This window comes from Azolla caroliniana, unplaced genomic scaffold (genome assembly GCF_043228905.1).
Source record: "Azolla caroliniana isolate FFs.n. ecotype wild unplaced genomic scaffold, voAzoCaro1.0.p SCAF_5, whole genome shotgun sequence".
In the NCBI taxonomy this organism is placed as follows: Eukaryota; Viridiplantae; Streptophyta; class Polypodiopsida; order Salviniales; family Salviniaceae; genus Azolla; species Azolla caroliniana.
The window spans coordinates 14,693,843-14,716,357 of record NW_028230440.1 but is presented as its reverse complement, the minus strand read 5'-3'; the positions used below and the strand labels follow the sequence as shown (position 1 = coordinate 14,716,357).

The 22,515-nt window shown below is 40.0% G+C and overlaps 1 protein-coding gene across 1 annotated transcript; it reads left to right on the top strand.

Moving 5' to 3' along the window:
* The first annotated feature begins 1,797 nt into the window (after positions 1-1,797).
* On the top strand, positions 1,798-22,166 carry MMT (methionine S-methyltransferase). The gene is made up of 12 exons (XM_087319925.1): positions 1,798-2,098; positions 3,270-3,466; positions 3,546-3,752; positions 3,857-3,952; positions 4,169-4,357; positions 16,576-16,764; positions 16,863-17,099; positions 18,107-18,241; positions 18,389-18,718; positions 20,273-20,452; positions 20,535-21,467; positions 21,761-22,166. Exons 1-12 carry the CDS (start codon positions 1,861-1,863, stop codon positions 22,067-22,069), a joined length of 3,240 nt encoding a protein of 1,079 aa, XP_087176051.1. The 5' UTR covers positions 1,798-1,860; the 3' UTR covers positions 22,070-22,166.
* Positions 22,167-22,515: the final 349 nt, after the last annotated feature.

Below are 22,515 nucleotides of genomic sequence, written 5' to 3'. Positions count from 1 at the left end.
GGTAATTAATGTGCTTATATGCTCATCCTTCTTGGTGGGATTTGAGTATCATGCTTCTCTAGTACGGCATCATACTTATTGCATCCGATGAGCATGTGAGAATGATATTCACCATCCACAAGGTTTTCTATGCATACCTTGTATATATTCAAAATTGGGTAGTATTATATTGATACTGGTACTCTAGAGGGATGTATGTATGGAAATTTATTTTTACACCCTAATAGGGAATCTTTCATGTGGAATTGAAATGTTATAAGTGCCACTGTTTTTTGTACTCTTTAGTAGTTGTTTGCTATGTCTATTTAACCTTGGAAATTCCAAGTGGTGTCCAATGCTTCCAACAAGTTTGAAAATGTGATTGTGTTATTGTGTCATTTCTTCTTGAGTTGATTGATGATCCATAGGTAGTAGTATTCCATGGTAGAAAGTCAAAGAACCAAGAAAATGCCCAAATTATGAAAGCTAACTTTACATGGAACATGAGTGAGTTGCATACTATTGTGAATAGAGTGAATGAGTGAGTTTGAAAATGTGAATGTGTCATTTCTTCTTGTTTTGGCTCATGATCCATAGGTAGAGTATTCCATGGTATAAAGTCAAAGAATCAAGAAAAAGCCCAAATTACGAGAGTTAACTTAACTTGGAACATGAGTGAGTTGCATATTAAAGTGACAATCAACATAGCCCAAATGATAAGAGCTAATTTTACTTAAACAAAAGTGTTAAGGGCAAGGTGCAGATTAGAAGGATCATAGGGTAAAAGATCTACAATTGCAAAAGACAAGAATTCATCACGTTATAACTTGTAAAGACGAGAATTCAATACCACTATTACGACCCTTAAATGTAAATGAAGTGTAAATGAACCCTTCAATACCACTACTAACCAAATGTTGAAACCCTAATAAAGAAAGTAATCGAAGAAGAAAAAAAAACCAAAGAGAAAGAATTAAAAAGAAGAAGGATTTGAACCATAAACCTAGCAAAACTTAGGGATAACTCTAACCAATACCCTATTCATTTTCATTTTATTATATAGCTATATTATTCTTTATTACTATAGTTTTTTGAGAGTTGGGCTCCTACCCACAATTGGTCAGGCTCCTTTTGACAAAGTCGGGCTCCTGGTGACAGAGGCTATCAGACAACGGGGCTCCTTTTGACAGAGTCGGGCTCCTTGTGTCAGAGTCGGGCTCTTGGTGACAGATGTTGTCAGCTTTTTATCCAGATTGGACAGTGGAGATCGCACGCGCCATCAGTTGAGCGACCTGCACCGTCCGCGCCTGCGATTCCCTCACTTGCCCTCTTTAATTTTTGGTAGTAGTTAGTCACGAGCATGTACATACACATACATACATACATACATACATACATACATACATACGTACGTACATACATACATACATACGTACATACATACATACATACATACATACATATATATATATATATTCAAAATTATTTCGTTAATTTTTGGTAGTAGTTAGTCACGAGCATGTACATACACATACATACATACATATGTACGTACATACATACATACATACATATGTACGTACATACATACATACATACATACATACATACATACATACATACATATATATATATATTCAAAATTGTTTCGTTAATTTTTGGTACTAGTTAGTCACGAGCATGTACATACACATACATACATACATACGTACGTACGTACATACATACATACATACATACATACATACATACATACATATATATATATATATATTCAAAATTGTTTCGTAAACGAAAGACGGAAGAAGGTGGTCCATTTTCTTCTTCATTCTTCTTCGTCGTCGCCTTCTTCATCTTCTCTCTCTCTCCGCAAGCAGAGTAATGGAAGATCAACTGGAGGTCCAAACCTTCCTCAATGACTGTTCTCTCTCCAGCGATAAGGCCTATCAGTCCCTTAAGTCCGTCCTAGAAAACCTGCAAAACCCTACTTCTCGCGCTCAGGCTCGCGTTTTCTTATCTTCTGTTCAGAAGTTCATCGACAGCCATCCTGATTATTCTGAGAACAGTCTCTCTGTATTCCACTTTCGAATCCATAACCTCTCTCTCACCGGATATGAAGGTACAATCAGAAAGAAAGGAAAACTATTTATCTTTACTTTAAGGTTCCGTAAATAACTAAAGAATCATTGAGTAGTTTCCTTTTCATGCATGAAGTAAAAGGAGAGTATCAGAAAATGCAGGAACACTGCCTATGTCTAGACGACACCGCTCTCTTTTAAAAACATTTCCAATTTTTGAATAATCCACAACTTTTGAAGTTTTGTGGACGCATGGTCTCCTTTTAACACTGTTTGAGAACATTCTCTTTAGGAATTATTCGATTTCCTTGTTGCACATGACTACAGAGAATTTATATAAAGTGTTTGCCGTATAAACTTATGACGTTACTGAATCAGGATCTTTCTGTAACTGGGTGTGAAGGTAGGAGAAGAAAAGAAAATGATTTTGTTTATATAATTTTTCTGCAATGTTAGATGGAATGGCTGATATTGTTTTGAGTGATTAGATGTTTTGGGGCAAAAAGTTAGTTACCCTTTTCATGCATTATGAGAAAAAGGATAAATTAATAGGATGTTAGAAAACTTCCATATTTTTATTTGAAATTGTTTTGGGATGGACAATCATTAGCTGCTGTAACCCTTCTCGCATTGGATATAAGCATATGTGAGGAAGCACCTTTCAGAAACACATTCGTGATGTTTTATGCCTCCCTAATGAGCTACTGTTCAGAGAAGAATAAATTAATTCTTTGAAGAATTTTCTTTTCATGCATGAAGTAATAGGAATATATGAGAATGCAGAAATTTATAGGAAGTTTACAAGAAAACTCAAAAAAAACCAAGAATGCAGTCTCTATGACTTCCCATTCGTTGATATGCAAACTTCATTTCACATACCTATCCTTGCAACAAGGCATTCATCTCAGTTTCTCTCAAATTGAACGCAAGATGGTAACCTTGGAGAAATCTTTCTGGAACTCCACCATGATTTCATGGTTTGGTATTGATCATTTAAAAAAGTTGCAATTCTGAGAGAGAGAGAACTCGTGATCATGCATTGAAAACACAAGCAATATTCTGTGATGGAGATAAGATTTTTTTTTTCCAGTGGATACGTATCTATTAGTACCAATGTTCTATATCCACTAAAAGTTCACTTTTTAGGTACTTGATCTCATGTTTTACTTCCCAAATCTCATATGATTTATATTAGTCTTCATACTTTTGCAGGATTTCGGGAAGAGAGGCAAACTCTTACTCTATTAGAGCTTCCTAGCATATTTACTCCTGAAGATTGGTCTTTTACTTTCTTTGAGGGCATCAATAGGTTACCAGACAGTGTTTTCAGGGACCGAGATCTCGCAGAGTTGGGATGTGGAAATGGCTGGATTTCTATTGCTATTGCGGAGAAATGGTCTCCAAGAAAGGTGGAAACATTAACTGTTTGAGTATCAATTATTTGCTCCTTTTTACCCAATCTTAGGTGGTAGCTTATGTATAACACAGGTATATGGGCTTGATATAAATCCTCGAGCAATCAAGGCCTCATGGATCAACTTGTACTTAAATGCTTTAAATGAAGATGGTTCTCCTGTATATGATCATGAAGGTAAAACTTTGCTTGATAGAGTAGAATTTCATGAATCAGATCTGCTTCAATATTGCAGAACACATGAGATGTCACTGGATCGTGTTGTTGGATGCATTCCCCAGGTCAATATCTGTATCAAATAATTATTATTTTCAATTTTCTTTGTTTTACCTAGTTTTCAATCATCAAGATATATATCTGTATGAACATGAGATGTTTCTTGCAGATATTGAATCCAGACCCTCAAGCAATGCAAAAGATTGTTTCTGAGAATGCAAGTGAAGAATTTTTGTATTCTCTTAGCAACTACTGTGCACTTCAGGTATTAGCCCTTTGGAAGATTTTAGTCCTATCGCTCAGTTAATGCAATTCATGTGCATCTGGATTCTGGGTCATGAATCCATCTACTAGTTCTCTTTTAAACATCTTTAAAGCAGTAGTTTTGTGCATGAATGGTCTGTTTCTATTATCCGTCTATTTACATTCCAATATCTAGACACTAAAACTACACTCATTTACTCCCATATGTTGTTGCTAGGGTTTTGTGGAAGATCAATTTGGTTTGGGATTAATTGCAAAGGCAGTAGAAGAAGGAATCTCAGTTATCAAACCATCAGGTATGATGATTTTTAACATTGGAGGACGGCCAGGGCAAGCTGTTTGTGAAAGGCTTTTTGAACGAAGAGGCTTTCGCATTTCCAAGTTGTGGCAAACAAGAGTAAATCAGGCAAGTTGTTAAAGGATTTTTATTATAGGAAAAGTTAGAGGATTTTAAACCTCTCTAGGATTTTAGAGGATTTTAATTCCTAAAACCCTACAGCCTAAACCCATTATATGATGATATCATAAGATTTGCTACTATGGGGGACATATTACTAGGGATCGGCAATGGCTCGGGTCAAGCCTAAACCGTTTGGCTAAACCGGTTTAAAACGGCTTAGCGGCTTGGCTAGGCTTAGGCTTAAGCTTGACTAAACGGTTTGAGCTTGGTTCGGCTTGGCTTGAGCCTTGCCAAACCGTCTCAAACCGGTTAAGCCGTTTATGTGGTTTACTAGTTAGGTTAGAGAAAAACTTGAAAGTTAGAAATTAGTTACAAACTTGAGAGAGAGATAGAGATGGAGGGAGGGAGGGAGGGAGGGACAAGAGTATAAATAACCATCTAGGCTCTGTAAATGTTATTCCTAGGTGTTGAGAATCAAGCTCAACTTGTGTGAACAAAATAACGATGTATGAAAAAGTGTGTGAGCACACTTTATTATAATCCGTGTAGTTGTCGAGTGTGTGAGAGCACACTTTATTGTAATTTGTGTAGTTGTCGAGTGTTAGTATGGTCAAAGAATATTAGATATTCTTATGACAAAATTGTCCTCAAGTGGATATCTTGGTTAGATTCCACCAACACATTTAATAGGGCAGTCCCTTGAGGACTTGTATATAAAACCCCCTTTGGCCATTCAGTTTAGTTGATGATCTTTAGATAATTAATATAGCTCTCTAAGTGCATAAGCTGTCATCCCCCTACTGTGTGTTTTCTTATTTGTTTGGTTATTCTCTGTAATTCCTTCTCTTGCTTATACATTCACTCTCTCTCACACACACACACACACACACTACGCTTCTGAATACTAAACTCTACTAGAGTTAGATTCTTTACATGGTATCAGAGCGTGAGGGTTAGAGATCCTTCACTGAGCTCTACCATTGAAACTGTGTGAGCAGCTAGATGCTGTTTTAAAACCTGCTATCGTCGCTGCAGTTTTGCACAGCAAGAGGCTCACCTTAATAGGATCATACGAGTCAAGCTAAATCAGAAAAATGAATGCACAGATGGGTAGTGCACTTCCAACAGAGAAGTTGGACAGGCACAACTACGCATCTTGGGAATATAAGATGCAACAGTACTTAGTTGGGCAAGGGTATTGGATTTATATCGAGGGAGCTCAGGAAACAGCCCCCGATATTACAAGTCCCAACTACCCCACATGGCAGCAAGGCGCCAATAGGGTAATGTATTGTTTGGCAACATGTGTGCAAGATCACATGTTAAGCTATATTCTAGATGCGAAAGCCCCAACAGAAGCGTGGAAAAACTTGAAGAAGATTTTTGCGGCTTCAACCACAACGAGAAAACTTCAACTCCGGCAGGAGTTGAACAATATTCGGCAAGGGGATATGTCTGTGATGGACTATACCGTCCGGATCAAAGACTTATGCGATTCACTTGGCTCCATCAATGTCGCAGTTGATGATGACGAGATGGTGCATATCTGTCTTGGCGGCCTTGCACAAAAATATGGCTCATTTTGAACTGCCATAACAAGGGAGAACCCCCCAAGCTTTTTCGACTTGCAATCCATGCTAATGGTTGAGGAGAATTCCGGTAGAAAGGGGAGCTTCCACCAGCCTGCATAAACCAGGCAGAACCAGCAAACCGAGTGTTGGTATTGTGGAAAGCCTAGCCACTTTGAAGCAGAGTGTCGGAAGAAGAAGAATGACTCAGCTGCCTCACCCCGGCAGCAAACAAACTATGCTGTGATGGCTGACCTAGAAAATAAAGTGCCAATGTTTGTTATGCGACACCGGGCGAATAACATGATAACAAGTGTTTCCCAACCTGATGATGTATGGTTCATGGACCCAGGTGCCTCAAATCACATGACAAGTCATCAAGAATGGTTCATGAATTTGAGGGAACCTGAGAGACCTGGCGTGGTGGAGACCGGTAATGACTCCACACACATGATTGAGCACATTGGAGATGTGGCCCTTAACAATCACGACAACAAGGGCTACATGGAGGATGTATTGCATGTCCCGACAATCACAAAGAATTTGGTCTCGGTTGGCCAAATTGTTGAACAAGGAATGCAAGTGCGATTCAACCAAGAAGGTTGCTTCATCGAGGATAAAGGCCAACTTATCGCTCATGCAAGAAGAGAAGGTCGCATGTTTATTCTTGATGCGACGGAGGTGAACACAACAATGTATGCAAAGGGACTCAAGGCGGAGTCTGATATTGAGTTGTGGCACAAAAGGGTTGGCCATGTAAACCTCGGTAAACTCCGATCAATGCAAACAAAAGGGGCTGTGCACGGATTGCCACAATTTACTTCGAAACATCCTGATAATGTATGTGAGGTGTGCCAACTAGGCAAGCAACATAGGCATCCATTCCTAAGCGAAAGAAATGTGAGTAAAGGCTTGCTGGACGTCATCCACTCAGATGTATGGGGCCCAACTCAAACAACGACAATCGGTGGGTGTAGGTACTTCGTTACCTTCATTGACGACTATTCGCGGCATACCTGGATATGCCCGATGAAGTCGAAAAGTGAGTCTTCTCCCACTTTGTCAAGTTAAAGAATTGTGTGGAAAATGAGATGAATCGCAAGATTCGATGCTTACGGTCTGATGGTGGCCAAGAATACTTCTCAACCGAGTTCAAGGCCTTTTTAGAAGAGAAGGGGATTCGCCGGGAATTCTCTTGCCCATACACACCACAACAAAATGGTGTTGCTGAGCGGAATAATCGTACAATTCTTGAGATGGCCCGCGCCATGCTGCATGAGAAGAACTTGCCCAAGATCTATTGGGCAGAGGCAGCAGTTACGGCTGTGTATCTCATCAATAGGTGCACAACCGAGGGTGTCCATGACATCACCCCTCACGAAAAGTATTTTGGGACAAAGCCAGACCTTTCGCACTTGAAGGTTTTTGGCAGCATTGCATTTGTGCATGTCCCCGATGAGAAGCGGAGAAAGCTTGACCCAAAATCAGAGAAGATGATCCTCGTTGGTTACTCACTTGAGCAAAAGGGTTACAAGTGTTTTAACCCCATCACTCGACAGTCACGAGTAAGCCGAGATGTGGTATTTGATGAGGTGACACCATGGTATGGCCCAACATTAGTGACCCCCACCGTGCTCGAAACAAGCAGATCTGGAGCAGATTCTCAGAGTGAAGAAGAAGAGATGCTAACGACCATTATGGGTGGAGAACCAGCAGAGAGTCTGCCCACACTCTAGCTGATTGGACCTGAGGTGTCATCCAGCAATCAGAGTCTTGCACAGCATGAAGAAACCTCTGATGTGCTGTCACCTTTGTGCTACACCCGTAGAAAGAAAGAAAAGGGCAAGATGCCTGAGCAAGAGGCCAAGGACATGACATCCAGTGAAGACTTAGATCATCCATCCCGATCGGTCCACAACAAGTATGAAATGAAGAAGGCCCCGGAAATGACCAAAGGAAAACTCCATCAATCGAACAGACAAAAGAGCCCGATAGTTAGGTTCGGGTACAATGAGTACATGGCCCACCACTATGCATTCATGATGAAGGTCGCAGCAGACCAAGAACCTGAGACTTACAAAGAAGCTGCCCAAGTTCCCCGGTGGATTGAGGCAATGAGGGAGGAGATGCGCGTGTTGTTTGACAACGATACTTGGGATTTAGTCCCATCCTCTGAAATCAAGAAAAAGCCAATTGGTTGCCGCTGGGTGTTCAAGATAAAGCATAATACGGATGGCACGGTCAATCGGTTCAAGGCTCGTCTAGTCGCCAAAGAGTATGCTCAAACCCATGGCATAGACTATGAGGAGACATTTGCCCCGGTGGCAAAAATGACCTTGTGAGGACAGTAATTTTGCTCTGGCAGCAGCAAAAGGATGGCACTTGCATCAAATGGATGTGAAGAATGCATTCCTCCAAGGTGAGCTCGAGGAGGAAGTTTACATGATGCAACCACCTGGCTTCGAATCAAACAAACATCCACATGCAGTTTGCCGATTGAAGAAGCCGCCCTATGGACTGAAGCAAGCCCCAAGAGCATGGCATTCAAAGATCACATCATATCTTCACGACATTGGCTTCCGGATGTCAAAATCTGATAACTCATTGTATGTTCAGAACAATCCCAAAAGCCCCATCTTCTTAATCTTGTATGTCGATGACCTTGTCATCGGTGGAGAAAGTCTCACCGAGATACAAAAGATTAAAAAGCTGCTTTTACAAAAGTTCGAGATGAAGGATCTGAATGACTTACATTATTTACTCGGCATCGAGGTCATTCAAACTCTAGAAGGGTTCCTACTCTCACAACGACACTATGTGTTGAACTTGCTCTACAAGTTCGGAATGACCGAGTGTAAGTCCATCTCGACACCCCTTGATCGAAATATGAAGCTAACTGCAGATTTTGGAAAATTCTGCGAGCCGAAACAGTATCGCCAAATAATTGGGAGTCTTATCTACCTAACTATCACCCAGCCAGACCTCAGCTATCCGGTCGGGGTTCTTAGCTAGTTCATGGCAACCCCCCCCGACACTCACATGGATTGTGCTAAGCTTACACTCTAGAAGGGTTCCTACTCTCACAACGACACTATGTGTTGAACTTGCTCTACAAGTTCGGAATGACCGAGTGTAAGTCCATCTCGACACCCCTTGATCGAAATATGAAGCTAACTGCAGATTTTGGAAAATTTTGCGAGCCGAAACAGTATCGCCAAATAATTGGGAGTCTTATCTACCTAACGATCACCCGACCAGACCTCAAGTATCCGGTCGGGGTTCTTAGCTAGTTCATGGCAACCCCCCGCGACACTCACATGGATTGTGCTAAGCTTACACTCTAGAAGGGTTCCTACTCTCACAACGACACTATGTGTTGAACTTGCTCTACAAGTTCGGAATGACCGAGTGTAAGTCCATCTCGACACCCCTTGATCGAAATATGAAGCTAACTGCAGATTTTGGAAAATTTTGCGAGCCGAAACAGTATCGCCAAATAATTGGGAGTCTTATCTACCTAACTATCACCCGACCAGACCTCAGCTATCCGGTCGGGTTCTTAGCCAGTTCATGGCAACCCCCCGCGACACTCACATGGATTGTGCTAAGCGAGTGTTACGTTATAGTAGTGGAACACTTAATTATGGTATCTTCTATAAGCGTGGAGCACCACTTCGACTCGAAGGCTTCACGGATGTTGATTGGGTAGGCAATGCATCTTATAGGCGATCCACTTCGGGATTTATGTTTTCACTCGGTAGTGGAGCAGTCTCTTGGAGCAGCAAGAAACAACCAACAGTTGCTCTATCGAGCACTGAGGTGGAGTATAGCTAACTGCAGATTTTGGAAAATTTTGCGAGCCAAAACAGTATCGCCAAATAATTGGGAGTCTTATCTACCTAACTATCACCCGACCAGACCTCAGCTATCCGGTCGGGTTCTTAGCCAGTTCATGGCAACCCCCCGCGACACTCACATGGATTGTGCTAAGCGAGTGTTACGTTATAGTAGTGGAACACTTAATTATGGTATCTTCTATAAGCGTGGAGCACCACTTCGACTCGAAGGCTTCACGGATGTTGATTGGGTAGGCAATGCATCTTATAGGCGATCCACTTCGGGATTTATGTTTTCACTCGGTAGTGGAGCAGTCTCTTGGAGCAGCAAGAAACAACCAACAGTTGCTCTATCGAGCACTGAGGTGGAGTATAGGGCCGCAACTGTAGCTGCTTGCGAAGCTGTATGGCTTAAAAGACTGCTGAAAGACTTCAACGAATTGGTGAACAAGCCAATACTAATCCACTGTGATAATCTCAGCAGCATCCAGCTTGCAAAGAATCCAGTGTTTCACGCCCGGACTAACCACATCGAGGTGCACTATCATTACATCCGTGAGCGCATATTGGCCGGTGACATTGACCTCCAATAAGTTGGCACCAACATGCAAGTGGTTGATATTTTCACTAAGGCGCTATGTCTCGACAAGCTATGACAATTCTCAGTGGATCTAGGCCTTAGGCCACTCGATATGCTGAGCTTGGGGGAGAGTAAAAGTACAAAGACGAAGGAAAACATGGAGAATCAGCACCATACAAGAGGAAGAGTGAGACCGGCATTGGCAAAGTAAGGCTAGCACATATAATCCAACTTGACCCGGCAAGTTAGAGGAAGACATTCCAAAGCCCGGAATTTTGGATTGGCAAGATCGACATTGCTAGATCAAGATCGAGTACATAGGAACAATGGGAAAACCACAGTCTAGTAGTCCGACCAATTGCAGTTGGGTCTTCAACTACACCAAGACAACCAAGCTTAAGAGGACACACAATTGACCTTGAGGGGGCGTGTTGAGAATCAAGCTCAACTTGTGTGAACAAAAGGACGATGTATGAAAAAGTGTGTGAGCACACTTTATTGTAATCTGTGTAGTTGTCGAGTGTGTGACAACACACTTTATTGTAATTCGTGTAGTTGTCGAGTGTTAGTGTGGTCAAAGAATATTAGATATTCTTATGACAAAATCGTCCTCAAGTGGATATCTTGGTTAGATTCCACCAACACATTTAATAGGGCAGTCCCTTGAGGACTTGTATATAAAACCCCCTTTGGCCATTCAGTTTAGTTGATGATCTTTAGATAATTAATATAGCTCTCTAAGTGCATAAGCTGTCATCCCCCTACTGTGTGTTTTCTTATTTTTCTGGTTATTCTCTGTAATTCCTTCTCTTGTTTATACATTCACTCTCTCTCTCACACATACACTACGCTTCTGAATTCTAAACTCTACTAGACTTAGATTCTTTACACTAGGTATGTGTAGGAGCGTGTGTTCCACCATAGTTCTAGCCATACTCATACACCAATATTCGTATCATACTCATACGTGAAAAGGCTCCGAGTATGATTGAAATCCATACGCGGTACATAGATATAATCATATATACATACAATGAACATACTACATAGTGTGTGTGTGTGTTTGAGAGAGAGAGAGAGAGAGAGAGAGAGGTCTAGAGAGAGAAGCCCTGTTTTGCATGTGTGAGGAGACAGTGGTTGAGTGTATGTCTAGAGAGAGAGAGAGAGAGAGAGAGGAGCTAAGGGTTTTGTCTGCGTGAGGGAGAGAGAAGCTCTGTCAGTCCTTGAGTGTGTGTATTGGATTCTGTAGAGAGATAAGATCTGTCAGTTCTCGTGTGAGAGAGAGAGGGTGTGTGTGTGTGTGTTAGACGTCACTTTTGTTCGTAACGAAGTATTAATATAAAAAAAGAAAACTAAAAAAAACCAAAAGGAAAAAAAAAATCCAAACGAATGTCGCGTATCATACGCGAACGTATGCAAACGTTCGCGTACGTCCATCAAATTGGACGTACGCGAATATGACAAGCCCTTGGAAGACCGCACTTTGCTTGACACAGTTTTAGAGAGTGCATAGATTCGCCATTGCATATATGTAGGAACACCAAGGGCTTTTGGCTGTTGCATAAGCCAAGCACGTGCCACAATGCCAAAGGCTTTTTGGAAATCCAGAAAGCAACAAAACTCCTCTTATTATGGACTCTGCCCTTCTCAATAAGGGCTCGAAGGGTCAATATGTGATCCATATTTGTGAACCCCTTCCGAAAGCCTGCATGTCCAGCTGAACGGCAGCCATTGTGCTCTGCCCATATGTCTTTAGAATCGAGCGATATAGTTTAGCATAGTAATGACCAATCATCATTGTCCTAGAGTTGCTTGGCATCATGGGGTCTCCACTCTTGAGGATTGGCATAATGGTATGTTGAGTCCATCTAGTAGGGAAACCTTCACACATGAATGCCCCGAGTTACATCATGTTGCAAGCATCTCCTTGTATCACAATATTCCTCATCATACCAACTATTTTGTATTACTCTACCAAGTTTGGGGGTATTGGCTGTTGTGTGAGGAAAGGCGATGAAGAGAGTCCGATCTCATTTAGGCTAAGTGGTCTGAATGAGCAACTGAGTTGGCATGACCAGTCAGACGCAGAGCCGGCGAGTAGTAGAGACTCGGCCGTGCATTCCCCGCGTAGGAAGCCGAGGAGACGGTTTACGTGCAAAGAGAAGGGAAAGAAGAAGATGCCGGAGTACGGCACTGACAAAGACGAGTCGGATCGAAGCGAATCCAACTCCGAGAAGAACGAAGACGGACCTTCGGAAACGAAGTTTGCATTGGCCAAGAGGGCCTCAAAATCGGCTAATGAGCAATTACGCCAATCTACCCGCCAGAAGAACCCCGTGGTGCGGTTCGGATACGAGTACATTCATTATGCGTATATGACGCGAATGGCGGAAGTGCGTGAGCCGGAGAGCTACGTAGAAGCGAAGGATGCAAATTGGCGTGCCGGTTAGTGGCGAAGGGATACGCACAACACGACATCGACTACAATGAGACCTTTGCGCTGGTCGCGAAGATGCCAACCGTCCGTGCCCTGCTTGCGGTAGCCGCGGTAAAGGGGTGGCATTTACATCAGATGGATGTAAAGAATGCGTTCCTGCAAGGAGAACTTGAGGAATAGGTGTACATGGTACAACCCCCCCAGATTTTAGTCCGAAAAGAACACTTCGGCGGTATGCCAACTGAAGAAGTCCCTCTATGGACTAAAACAAGCCCAGCGCGCGTGGAGCGCGAAGATCACGCAGCGCCTGCGTCGGATGGGGTTTGCGACGTTCAAATTGGACTCTTCATTGTTTGTTCGGCAAGGTCGACATGGACCAGTTAGTATTTTACTTTATGTTGATGATTTAGTCATCATCGGTGCCGGCCGCGTAAAGTCCCAACTCGCGGCATCATTCGACATGAAGGACCTAAGGGACCTTCATTACTTCCTCGGGATCGAAGTGATCCGTGCCCCCGAAGGCATACTAATCAGCCAACGACATTATGTGCTAAGTATGCTCTTCAAGTTCGGGATGGCAGATTCTACCATTTTGTTCGCGAGCGTCTCCTCTCCGGTGAAGTTGAACTAGTGTATGTTCCGACATATCGGCAGACTGCCGACATCTTCACCAAGCCCCTTGGTCTCGCCAAGTTGCGACAATTCTCGGGTGCGCTTGGTTTGCGGCACGTCGACGTGCCAACCTTGAGGGGCAGAAAAGACCAGGAAAGGGAGCAGGAAAACTGGGTGCGCAACGAGAGGCCGTAGCGGTGTGTAAACGGGGAGGCCGTTGGATAGATATTCCACGGAGGAATATATTTTGAGAGTTAGTGTAGGGGCTCATTGATGAGCATTGAAGTATGAGTCAGTACTTCTGTCAATCTGTATGGACTTGTATACAAGTGCTCTTTGAGCACATCCTATGTACAAAGTTTTAGAGTATTGTTTTGAAATAGAGTTTTCTGTGTTCTGCCCTCTCAGTCTCTCCCATTATACTGTGTTGATTAAGCTTTCCATCAAACCTTCCTTATCTTCTTTGTCTCTTGTCTTTTATCTATTGTTACCCGCTTGTGTCTGTTAAGCTTCCGCACGTATTCTTTTACACTTTGTTTGAATCTGCGAAAGGAAAAGTGTAATCTCCCAGTGGTGATTGGAGTTTGTGGCTAGCACAATTGGCGTAAAACAAGGATGCCTATTATCATCCACTCTTTTCAGGCATCTAGATCGATGAGGTATCACATTGCATAGGAAGATTTGGTGGTTCATGAGTATGATTTGTGGGTCTAGCTATATAGGTATTACTGTATGCTGGGGACATTGTGCTTAACTTTGACTTTCTAGAGGGACTTCAAAGACATCTAAATGATTTAAAATCATTTTGTGCAAGAAAGGTTTGTCTAAAAACCTAGGTAAAACTAGTGATTTTGTTTAACACCATTGAAGCATGGTAATGAGATCAGAAATAGAACTCTTCTTAGTAGAAAGAAAGAAGAAAGAAAGATATATTAACGTCTTTTAAGAGGCCAAAATGGCCTATAAGACCAAACAAGAGATTACATCTTATTATCTCGTCTTTGAGAACAACAAATCAAAAAAATAAGTAATACTCCGTAAATATAAAAGTAGAGAAAAAGGTGGCATATACACATTCCTACATGTACTTAGGAATAACATTCATTGGGCCTCGGTTCTCCTTACATGAGGTTGCTTGTGCTCATCTTTCTTGTGCATATCAGGCATTGGTGCCCAATAAAGACAATGTGCACATATACAATTCCAAGAACCATTAACTAAATTGTGGGCATTTGATATATTGTCGGACTGACTTTTGTCTATATAGTAGAAATCTGAGAACCTAGCTTCACAAGGCATATAGTTGAATCGATTTGGAGAGAACTTTAGTTTCGATGATTGTCACATGATTAGGAGCAAAGCATTGGTGCTCCATGATATAAGTCAAAGGGAGATGGAAGTAGCCCCAATAATCACTGTGCCATTATTCTGATCAATGAACAATATCCAATGATTTGTGGAGCTCCATAAACAAAGGTACTCAGGGTTGGCTGTCATGTCATCAAAGCAATGTATTGAACATGGAGATAATGATTGTTGGTATGCTGAGACACAACAATGGTTCAAGTCCATGACCTAAGCATAAATGCATTACCGTCTTAAGATAGCTTGGATTGTCTCCATCTCAACACGAACAAAGTGGAAAACAATAGAATGATCTTAATCCATATTATCGAATTGGATAAGCAAATAGAATGGGTCAGCTTATATGGATATAAATCTGTCACATTCACTGTGTAGTGTGATAGGGTGGCAGTGGATCTCTTCACATCTGCTAGAGATTGAACCAGTCAGCCATGCACACATACCTCTGCAAGAAATAAATTTCCAATTGTGTCATCAAGGAGTGGATTCTAAAGAACACTAATTTTGCCACTATACTGTTTTTTTATGAAATAAGAGGGAGATGCCATTACCTCTTTAACCAAGGCTTTGGCACCCAACTCAAGGCAATGCATTATGAGGACCACCATTGTTTGGGTTTGTTCTTGCTAGAACTCAGGAAACATAGGGAAAAATTGTTGAAAACAGATAAAGGCCATTATCTCCCAGTATTGCAGATGCTTACCTTGCTTTGGGGATATCTCCATTTTGGATTGACCTATGCCAGAGTTCTTTTGAAGAAAAAAATTATAGTCCATTTGACTTATGTATCTTGCATATAGATAATGTGATTCTTTAGTTCTATCTCTATTTACTTCTTTACTTTGTTATATTTATTTTAGTATATTGTTCTCAAACACATGACAACATTTTAATATATAATCTCTTGTTTGTTCTTATAGGCCATTTTGGCCTCGTAAAATATGTTGATATATCATTTTTATTTCTCAAATAGGTCTAAATTATTTGGCTTGTAAAGTTTAAGTCTCCTTAGGAAAAGACCTTGCCAAAAGCAAAGAAAATATGCTTAACAATCGGCAACTGTTCGGTTTGAACCGAACCAAACCGCGAAATCATGGCTTAATGGTTTAAACGGTTCGGTTCAGTTCAGATTTGGATTTTTTTAACGGTTTGGTTCGGTTTCAACCGCGGTTTCAACCGCGGTTTCAACCGCGGTTTCAACCGCGGTTTTAATGGTTTTTATTTTTTTATTTTTTTAAAAATTATAAAAAAAATTATAAAAAATTGGTTTTGAACAATCTTTTCATTTTCATGCCTTATCTTCACATTTTAGGAAAATCTTTAAAATTTTAAAAATTTAAATAATGAAATCTTTTAAATTTTTAAAATTTTAAAATTTAAATTTGACCTAAGCTGAAAACCGAAACAGAACCACAAAACTGTGGTTTTACCTGTTTAATGGCTTAATGGTTTGAAATTTTTTTAATGCTTAGGTTTAACGGTATCATGGTTCGGTTCGGTTTGGTTCAGGTTTAAAAAAATTTAAACGGTTTGGTTTGGACCCTCTTGAACCGAACTGAACCGTTGCTGATTGTTAAATATGTTGTGACACTTGAAGAGAGAGAATATGTCAAAGATGTAAATATGCGCTAAGAATTTAGCATAAATTTGCCAATCTAGAGAACGGAGAATGCAAATTTCCTTAAACTTGGTTTCAGCTCTAGGTTTATTTAAGAGTAAAGCACTAGTGATTGAGCCAAGCTGATGTAGTTTTTAAATTCGTGCATGGCAATGTAAATGGAGAAGAGTGAGATAGTGTTTAGAAGTTTCAAATTCTTCTTTTGCAGGCCTCTGACACTGACATTCTAGCACTGGTTGAGATTGAGAATAACAGTCCACATCGGTTTGAGTTTTTTATGGGTCGTGTCAGTGAGGAACCTATCAGTGCACGGACTGCATGGGCACATGCTAAATCTGGTGGTGAAATTTCACATGGGCTTTCAGTTTATAGTTGTCAACTTAGACAACCAAATCAGGTAAATGGGAACTTTCTGCAATAAATCTTGTGCAGAATATGAGTGTAATTATCATTAACATAAAATGATACTAGTTTTTCTTGCTTAAAATGTTCCAGGTGAAAACTATCTTCAAGTTTTTAAGTAACAGTCTCCATGAGACTAAAGGTGCATTGGATCTTTCTTTCGAGGATGATTCAGTTGCGGAAGAAAAGATTCCTTTTCTAGCACATCTTGCAGGTGCACTTGAAACAACATCACACCTTCCTTACGAGCTGCAGGTGGGATCAACAAGATTCAAGAACCTTATTTCTGATTTTCTGCGTCTATATCACAGCATACCCTTAAGCCCAAAGGTAAGTCTCTTTGCATGAATATTTACTATTTCCTAGCGAATTTATGTTTCTAGTTTTTATATGTTCCTAGAAACCATGTGTGCAGGTGGGTAGAATCTTGAATTTTTTCTGGCTAAGTTAAAAGTTGTGCGACAAATGAACCTTGCTGTATGAAAATACAATAGATCAGTGAACCTTGCTGTCCATTATCAAAGTTCTAAACGTTATCTTAAGAAAAAGATGGGGAATTTCACTTTGGAGATCTTTCGAAGACAAAAGTTAATCTCACATGTGCCGAAAACCAGATTCTGTCATCTCTTTTTATCTTATTTACTTTTAAATTTACTGAGTAATATTTATTTTATTTTGATTTGTTGTTCTCAACGATGAGGCAACACTTCAGATGTAATCTCTTGTTTGGTCTTATCGGCCATTTTGGTTTCTGAAAAGACGTTAATATATATTTTTTTTCTTTCCTGTTCTGCATATTGGTCATTTTCCTTGCCTGTCATGCATATTATGCAGAGTATAAGTGTCACCTTCTGGGTTTGTCCTATTTAATTTTCATTGCTATCAACTCTGATGAATTGTTATTTTGTTTGCCATCCTATTATTTGTGTGGTCCCACTTACAAGTCTAACAGTAGAAGAGAAAGGGATCATAGCATTTCTACGCATCTTGTATCTTTTTATTTTCTTGCTCGAAAATATATCCTTGTTTTCAGGCATCCGCTGTCTCTCTTTCTGCAAATTAGTTCTGACAATGAATGCGTAGTGATAAATGCTCCTCAAGTAAAAGGAATGGTACTTCATCTAAAAGTATTTGAATTCAAGAGAGTGGACTATATCTGTAGGCAGGGAATTCTTTTTATCTTCTATATTGTTTTTTCCTGATGGCCTTGTACATCCTTGTGCTCAAAGAATTTTCGTCTTACTTCAACAGATAACTATTTGTTAGACACAACTGTCTGTTCCATTTATGAAGCGTTCATTGTGATTATAGATAACATGGATTTATAACTTTGGCAGAACATTCTCGTCTTTCCTTCAAGAGCACATGCAATTGAGTACTTCTTGTCTCTCTTCTCACCAGAACTTGCCTTGGTTGATGGAAGTCTTACGATGCTGCTACCTCACAAGTGGCTGACTACTATTTCAGCAAAGGTGCGTTTGTACCTTATTGCTGTTCTCACTTTTTACACAGACTTCACTATTCTAAGATGATTACCTAAATTATATAACACAAAATCAACTATTTTTTCATTTTCTAAGATAATGATCTAAATTAATAATATAGCTTGTTCTATGCAGCAATTCGGAATCTGCCCAGTGAAGCAGGTATTTGGAAACAATATCACGGTGATTGAAGCACCTAAGCGTGTTGATCTTGTCCTACAGCTTCTTGATCGGCTCAAGCCTCAAGTTGTTGTTTCAACCCTAGCTGATTTTGAGATGAAATCGTGCACAGCTTTTGAACGGCTTCTTGATGCATGTGCTAGAGTTGGTTCACGTTTACTACTTGATATTTCTGATCATATAGAGCTTTCTAGTATGCCTGGAACGAATGGAGTACTGCAATATCTTGCAGCTCGTGCTTTACCGAATCATGCAACAATTGTATGTGGGCTTCTAAAAAATAAAGTAAGTCTAGCTGTGTCTTGAAAAAAGTGTGTATAATATAATGTAGTTAGAATCTTATCAGAAACTTATTGTATGATATGATATGTGAATGTTCACTGGGTTGAGTTGGAATGCCAAAACATTGCAAGCACATTTGAAATTAAACACCAGCTCTTCTCTATGGAGTAAACGTGGGGACTAAGTCTTAACAAGGAAAATAACTGGAAAGATTTAAAAAGACCTTTAGTGTCAATGATTGCCCGCATGCTGAGGAGCAAAGCATCAACGCTCGATGACGTAATCTGGATAAAGATGGGAGCCCTATAATCATCAAGGCATTATTCTGATCAGCGACCTGCATCCAACATCTTTGGGAGATTCCTAAAGGAAGGTACTCAAGGTTGGCACTCATGCTATCAAGACAACTTGCTGAACATGGAGACGCCCATTGTTGGTATGCTGAAATGCATAAGCATAAATGCACTACCTCTTTTCAATATAGCTTGGACTATCCCCATCTAAACATGACCAAAGTGGAAAATAGTAGATAGAGTGATCTGAATGGGTATTTTAAACTTCGAAAAGAAGATAACATGGATCAGCTCCAAAATATCACTTGGTATGAAGATGGCCCACTATAAGACTCACTTTTGACACATATTGGAGGATGGATTCATCATCAGGCCATCGTGTATATGAACATACATCTATCCTATGTGCTGCCCAGTGTTATAAGGCAGCTGTGAACTTCATCATATTAGTTGAGTTTGAGGTAGGCAGATATGCACGAGTACCTCTAGAAGAAATAAGGAGTGGAATCCGAAGAACACTACGTTTGTCACTGTGGTGTCTTTTCTGAAGTAAGAGGGTGATGCCATTGCTTTGGCCCACTATGGAAGGTAATAGAATATGAGGACCAACGATGCTTGGAACTTCTCCATGGATCACGATCTCATTACCCTTGTCATCGACAAATAAAGTTCATTATCTCCCGCCATCTTAGGTGATTCCCTCGCTTCGAAGACCTCTCCATTTTGGATCGACCTATATGAGAGATCTTTCAAAGACAAAGATTACAATATATTTGACTTGAGAATCTTACATGTGCCGATAACAAGATTCTTTAGTCTCTTTTTATCTTATTGATCTTTTTTTTAAAACTTAGTAACATTTTTTATTTTGGTTGTTCTCAAAGACGAGACAACACTTAGATGTAATCTCTTGTTTGTTCTTATATGCCATTATAGCCTCCTAAAAACGTTAATATATCTTTATTTCTTAGCCAAATATTATCTGTATAAAATAATGTTGTGAATGCTCACCTGCTTAAGCCAAAATGCCATAGACTTAAGATGTAATCTCTTGTTTGTTCTTATATGCCATTATGGCCTCTTAAAAACGTTAATATCTTTCTTTCTTTCTTAGCCAAATCTTAATTGTATAAAATAATGTTGTGAATGCTTACCTGCTTGAGCCAAAATGCCATAGACTTCTTGTAAGGGTAAGATCATAATAGCATTTGAAATTAGAGTTTTAGTGTTATTTCAGAATTGAAAAGTGTTTATGGCTTGCCAGGTTTATTGTGATTTGGAAGTTGCATTTATCATCTCTGAGAACGAAGATGTTCTTTACCTCATGGAAAAAATGGGGGAACTTTTAAATGGAGGAACCGCAGTATCCAATCAATTTTATTATGGTTGCCTATTTCAAGAATTGCTTACTTTTCAGCTTCCAGGACGTCATCCCATGCCACAGGTATTATCTTCTGTTGTCGTTGTGCATACACTTGCATATTTTATGTAATGCTTACTGAGTGTCATTATCTGGTTTGCCACAGAGATCTCCGGTTGCAGAGACAAAAACGAATCTGATTGAGGTTCCGAAAAATATGCTAGAATGTCTTCGGGAAGTCAAAGTTTTGAATAAACAACAAAATGGAGATGAATTATATATGAATTCAATTGAAAATCTTCTTCCAACACCTACATCTGTGAAAATGGCCATCTTTGAAAGCTTTGCACGACAAAACATTACCGATGTTGAAACTGATCTAATACCTGAGATTTACAAGTTTATCGATATCAAATTTGGAATCCCAGTAAATTCTTCATCAGAGATCATTCTTAGTGACAGTACCAAAGCAATCTTTTCGAAATTAGTAATTCAATGTAGAGATGTCTGTGGGACTTTGTTTTTTGTTGCTGGATCTAATGAAGCATATATATACGCTGCTAAGCTTCTGGGGGCATGTGTAGAGATCATTCATACTAAGGCAGACGATTCTTTTAAGCTTACAGAGAAAGTCGTAATGGAAGCATTTGGATCATCTGACAAGCCTTTTCTATATGTTACTGGACCCACAATCTATCCTACGGGGATGGTGTACTCAAAATCTGAGATTGAAGATTTGATATCTTGTTGCTCAAAATTTGGTGCTCATTTGTTTGTGGACACATCGTTTTCTGGATTAGAGTTTGGGTTGCAAGAGCATGCAATTTGGAACCTCAAAGGTGTTGATTGCTCAAATGTAACAGTGTTTGGGAACTTCTCGTTGCAATTATTAACAGGGGGGTTAGAGCTATGTTATGCTTTGGTGCAGGATTCCTTTTCGAAAGGTTTCAAGGATAATTTGAATATGGTCAGGCCCCATGGCACGCTGAAGTATGCCATGAAGAAGCTTTTGAAGCTCTACAATGAGGGTGGAATTTGTCATCAAGATTTGATGCAACAAAGGAACTGGTTACTTCACAGAGCTGACTCATTCTGTGAGGTAAAATGCACGTTTGATGATTAGATTTTATTTAGGGCATTTGTTGAAATAAAGAAGAAGACTTCATTTGCTATTGACTCAAATGCCCCTACATGTGCATTATTTCCCTAAATGCTGTGGTCAACCCCTGAAAGTGAGGAAAAGGGGATAAACTGATCATATAATTGCTTGATGGGTTGAACAAGAACATTTGGGGAAATAATTTTTTGGGTTTTTTGGAGTTTTTCCTTTCTTACTTACAAGCATTTGACGTGACAATGAATCATGAAACATACTCACTTTTATTTTGGCAGATGCTTGGAAACTTTGGTTGGGTGCCCTTAAAACCTTTGGGCGGAGTATCTTTGTTAGCAAGTCCAAAAGCATATGAAGGAAAACAAATAACTTACAAAACTACTCTGGGCTCAACGAAAATGTTAGAGCTGGATAATGACAATATCATAAAAGTTATTTCTGATTGTACAAATCTTCACTTAAGCAGAAGCAGCAGCATTCCTGGACACATTCAATTTGGATTCTCACTTCCAGAAGAGGAGTATTGTAGAGCTATAGAAGCTTTGAGAGAATTCCAAGGAATGGTAAATGATAAAAGACAAGCATAGTTCGAGGGTACATAATGACTAGACATGTTTGGATCAAAATGATGTGCATCCTCATATCCTTTCTCCTTGAGAATGTTGTCAAGATTAGCCCCCAAAAGTGACTGTTTTTTCCACTTCTAGAACCGAAATCGATCGTGCTAATTTTAATGAATTTTCTGAGGCTTTCTATTATATTATTTTGACATATTCTATGCAATTTTCATTTGCTTTCTGGAAATTGCTAGAGAAACCGAGGAACGTTTGGTACTTTATCTTCTTTTGGTTTTGAAGGTAACACCACTCGAGGCCACGGTTGTCCCACAAACATTACTTGTACAAATAATTGAGAGTCTTGCCAACTAAATTGTACATGTACAAGAGAGTGGCCTTCATGCAAAAAGTTTGTGGTCTTCAGTGATAATGTCGGGGCTATCTATTGGACATTGTTGCATAGTGAGGGTATGCTT

Coding starts and splice junctions, on each gene's coding strand:
- MMT (XM_087319925.1), top strand. CDS start 1,861: ATGGAAGATCAACTGGAGGTCCAAACCTTCCTCAATGACTGTTCTCTC. Junction 17,100..18,106: donor GCATACCCTTAAGCCCAAAG/GTAAGTCTCTTT, acceptor TAACTTTGGCAG/AACATTCTCGTCTTTCCTTC. Junction 21,468..21,760: donor GAGCTGACTCATTCTGTGAG/GTAAAATGCACG, acceptor TTATTTTGGCAG/ATGCTTGGAAACTTTGGTTG.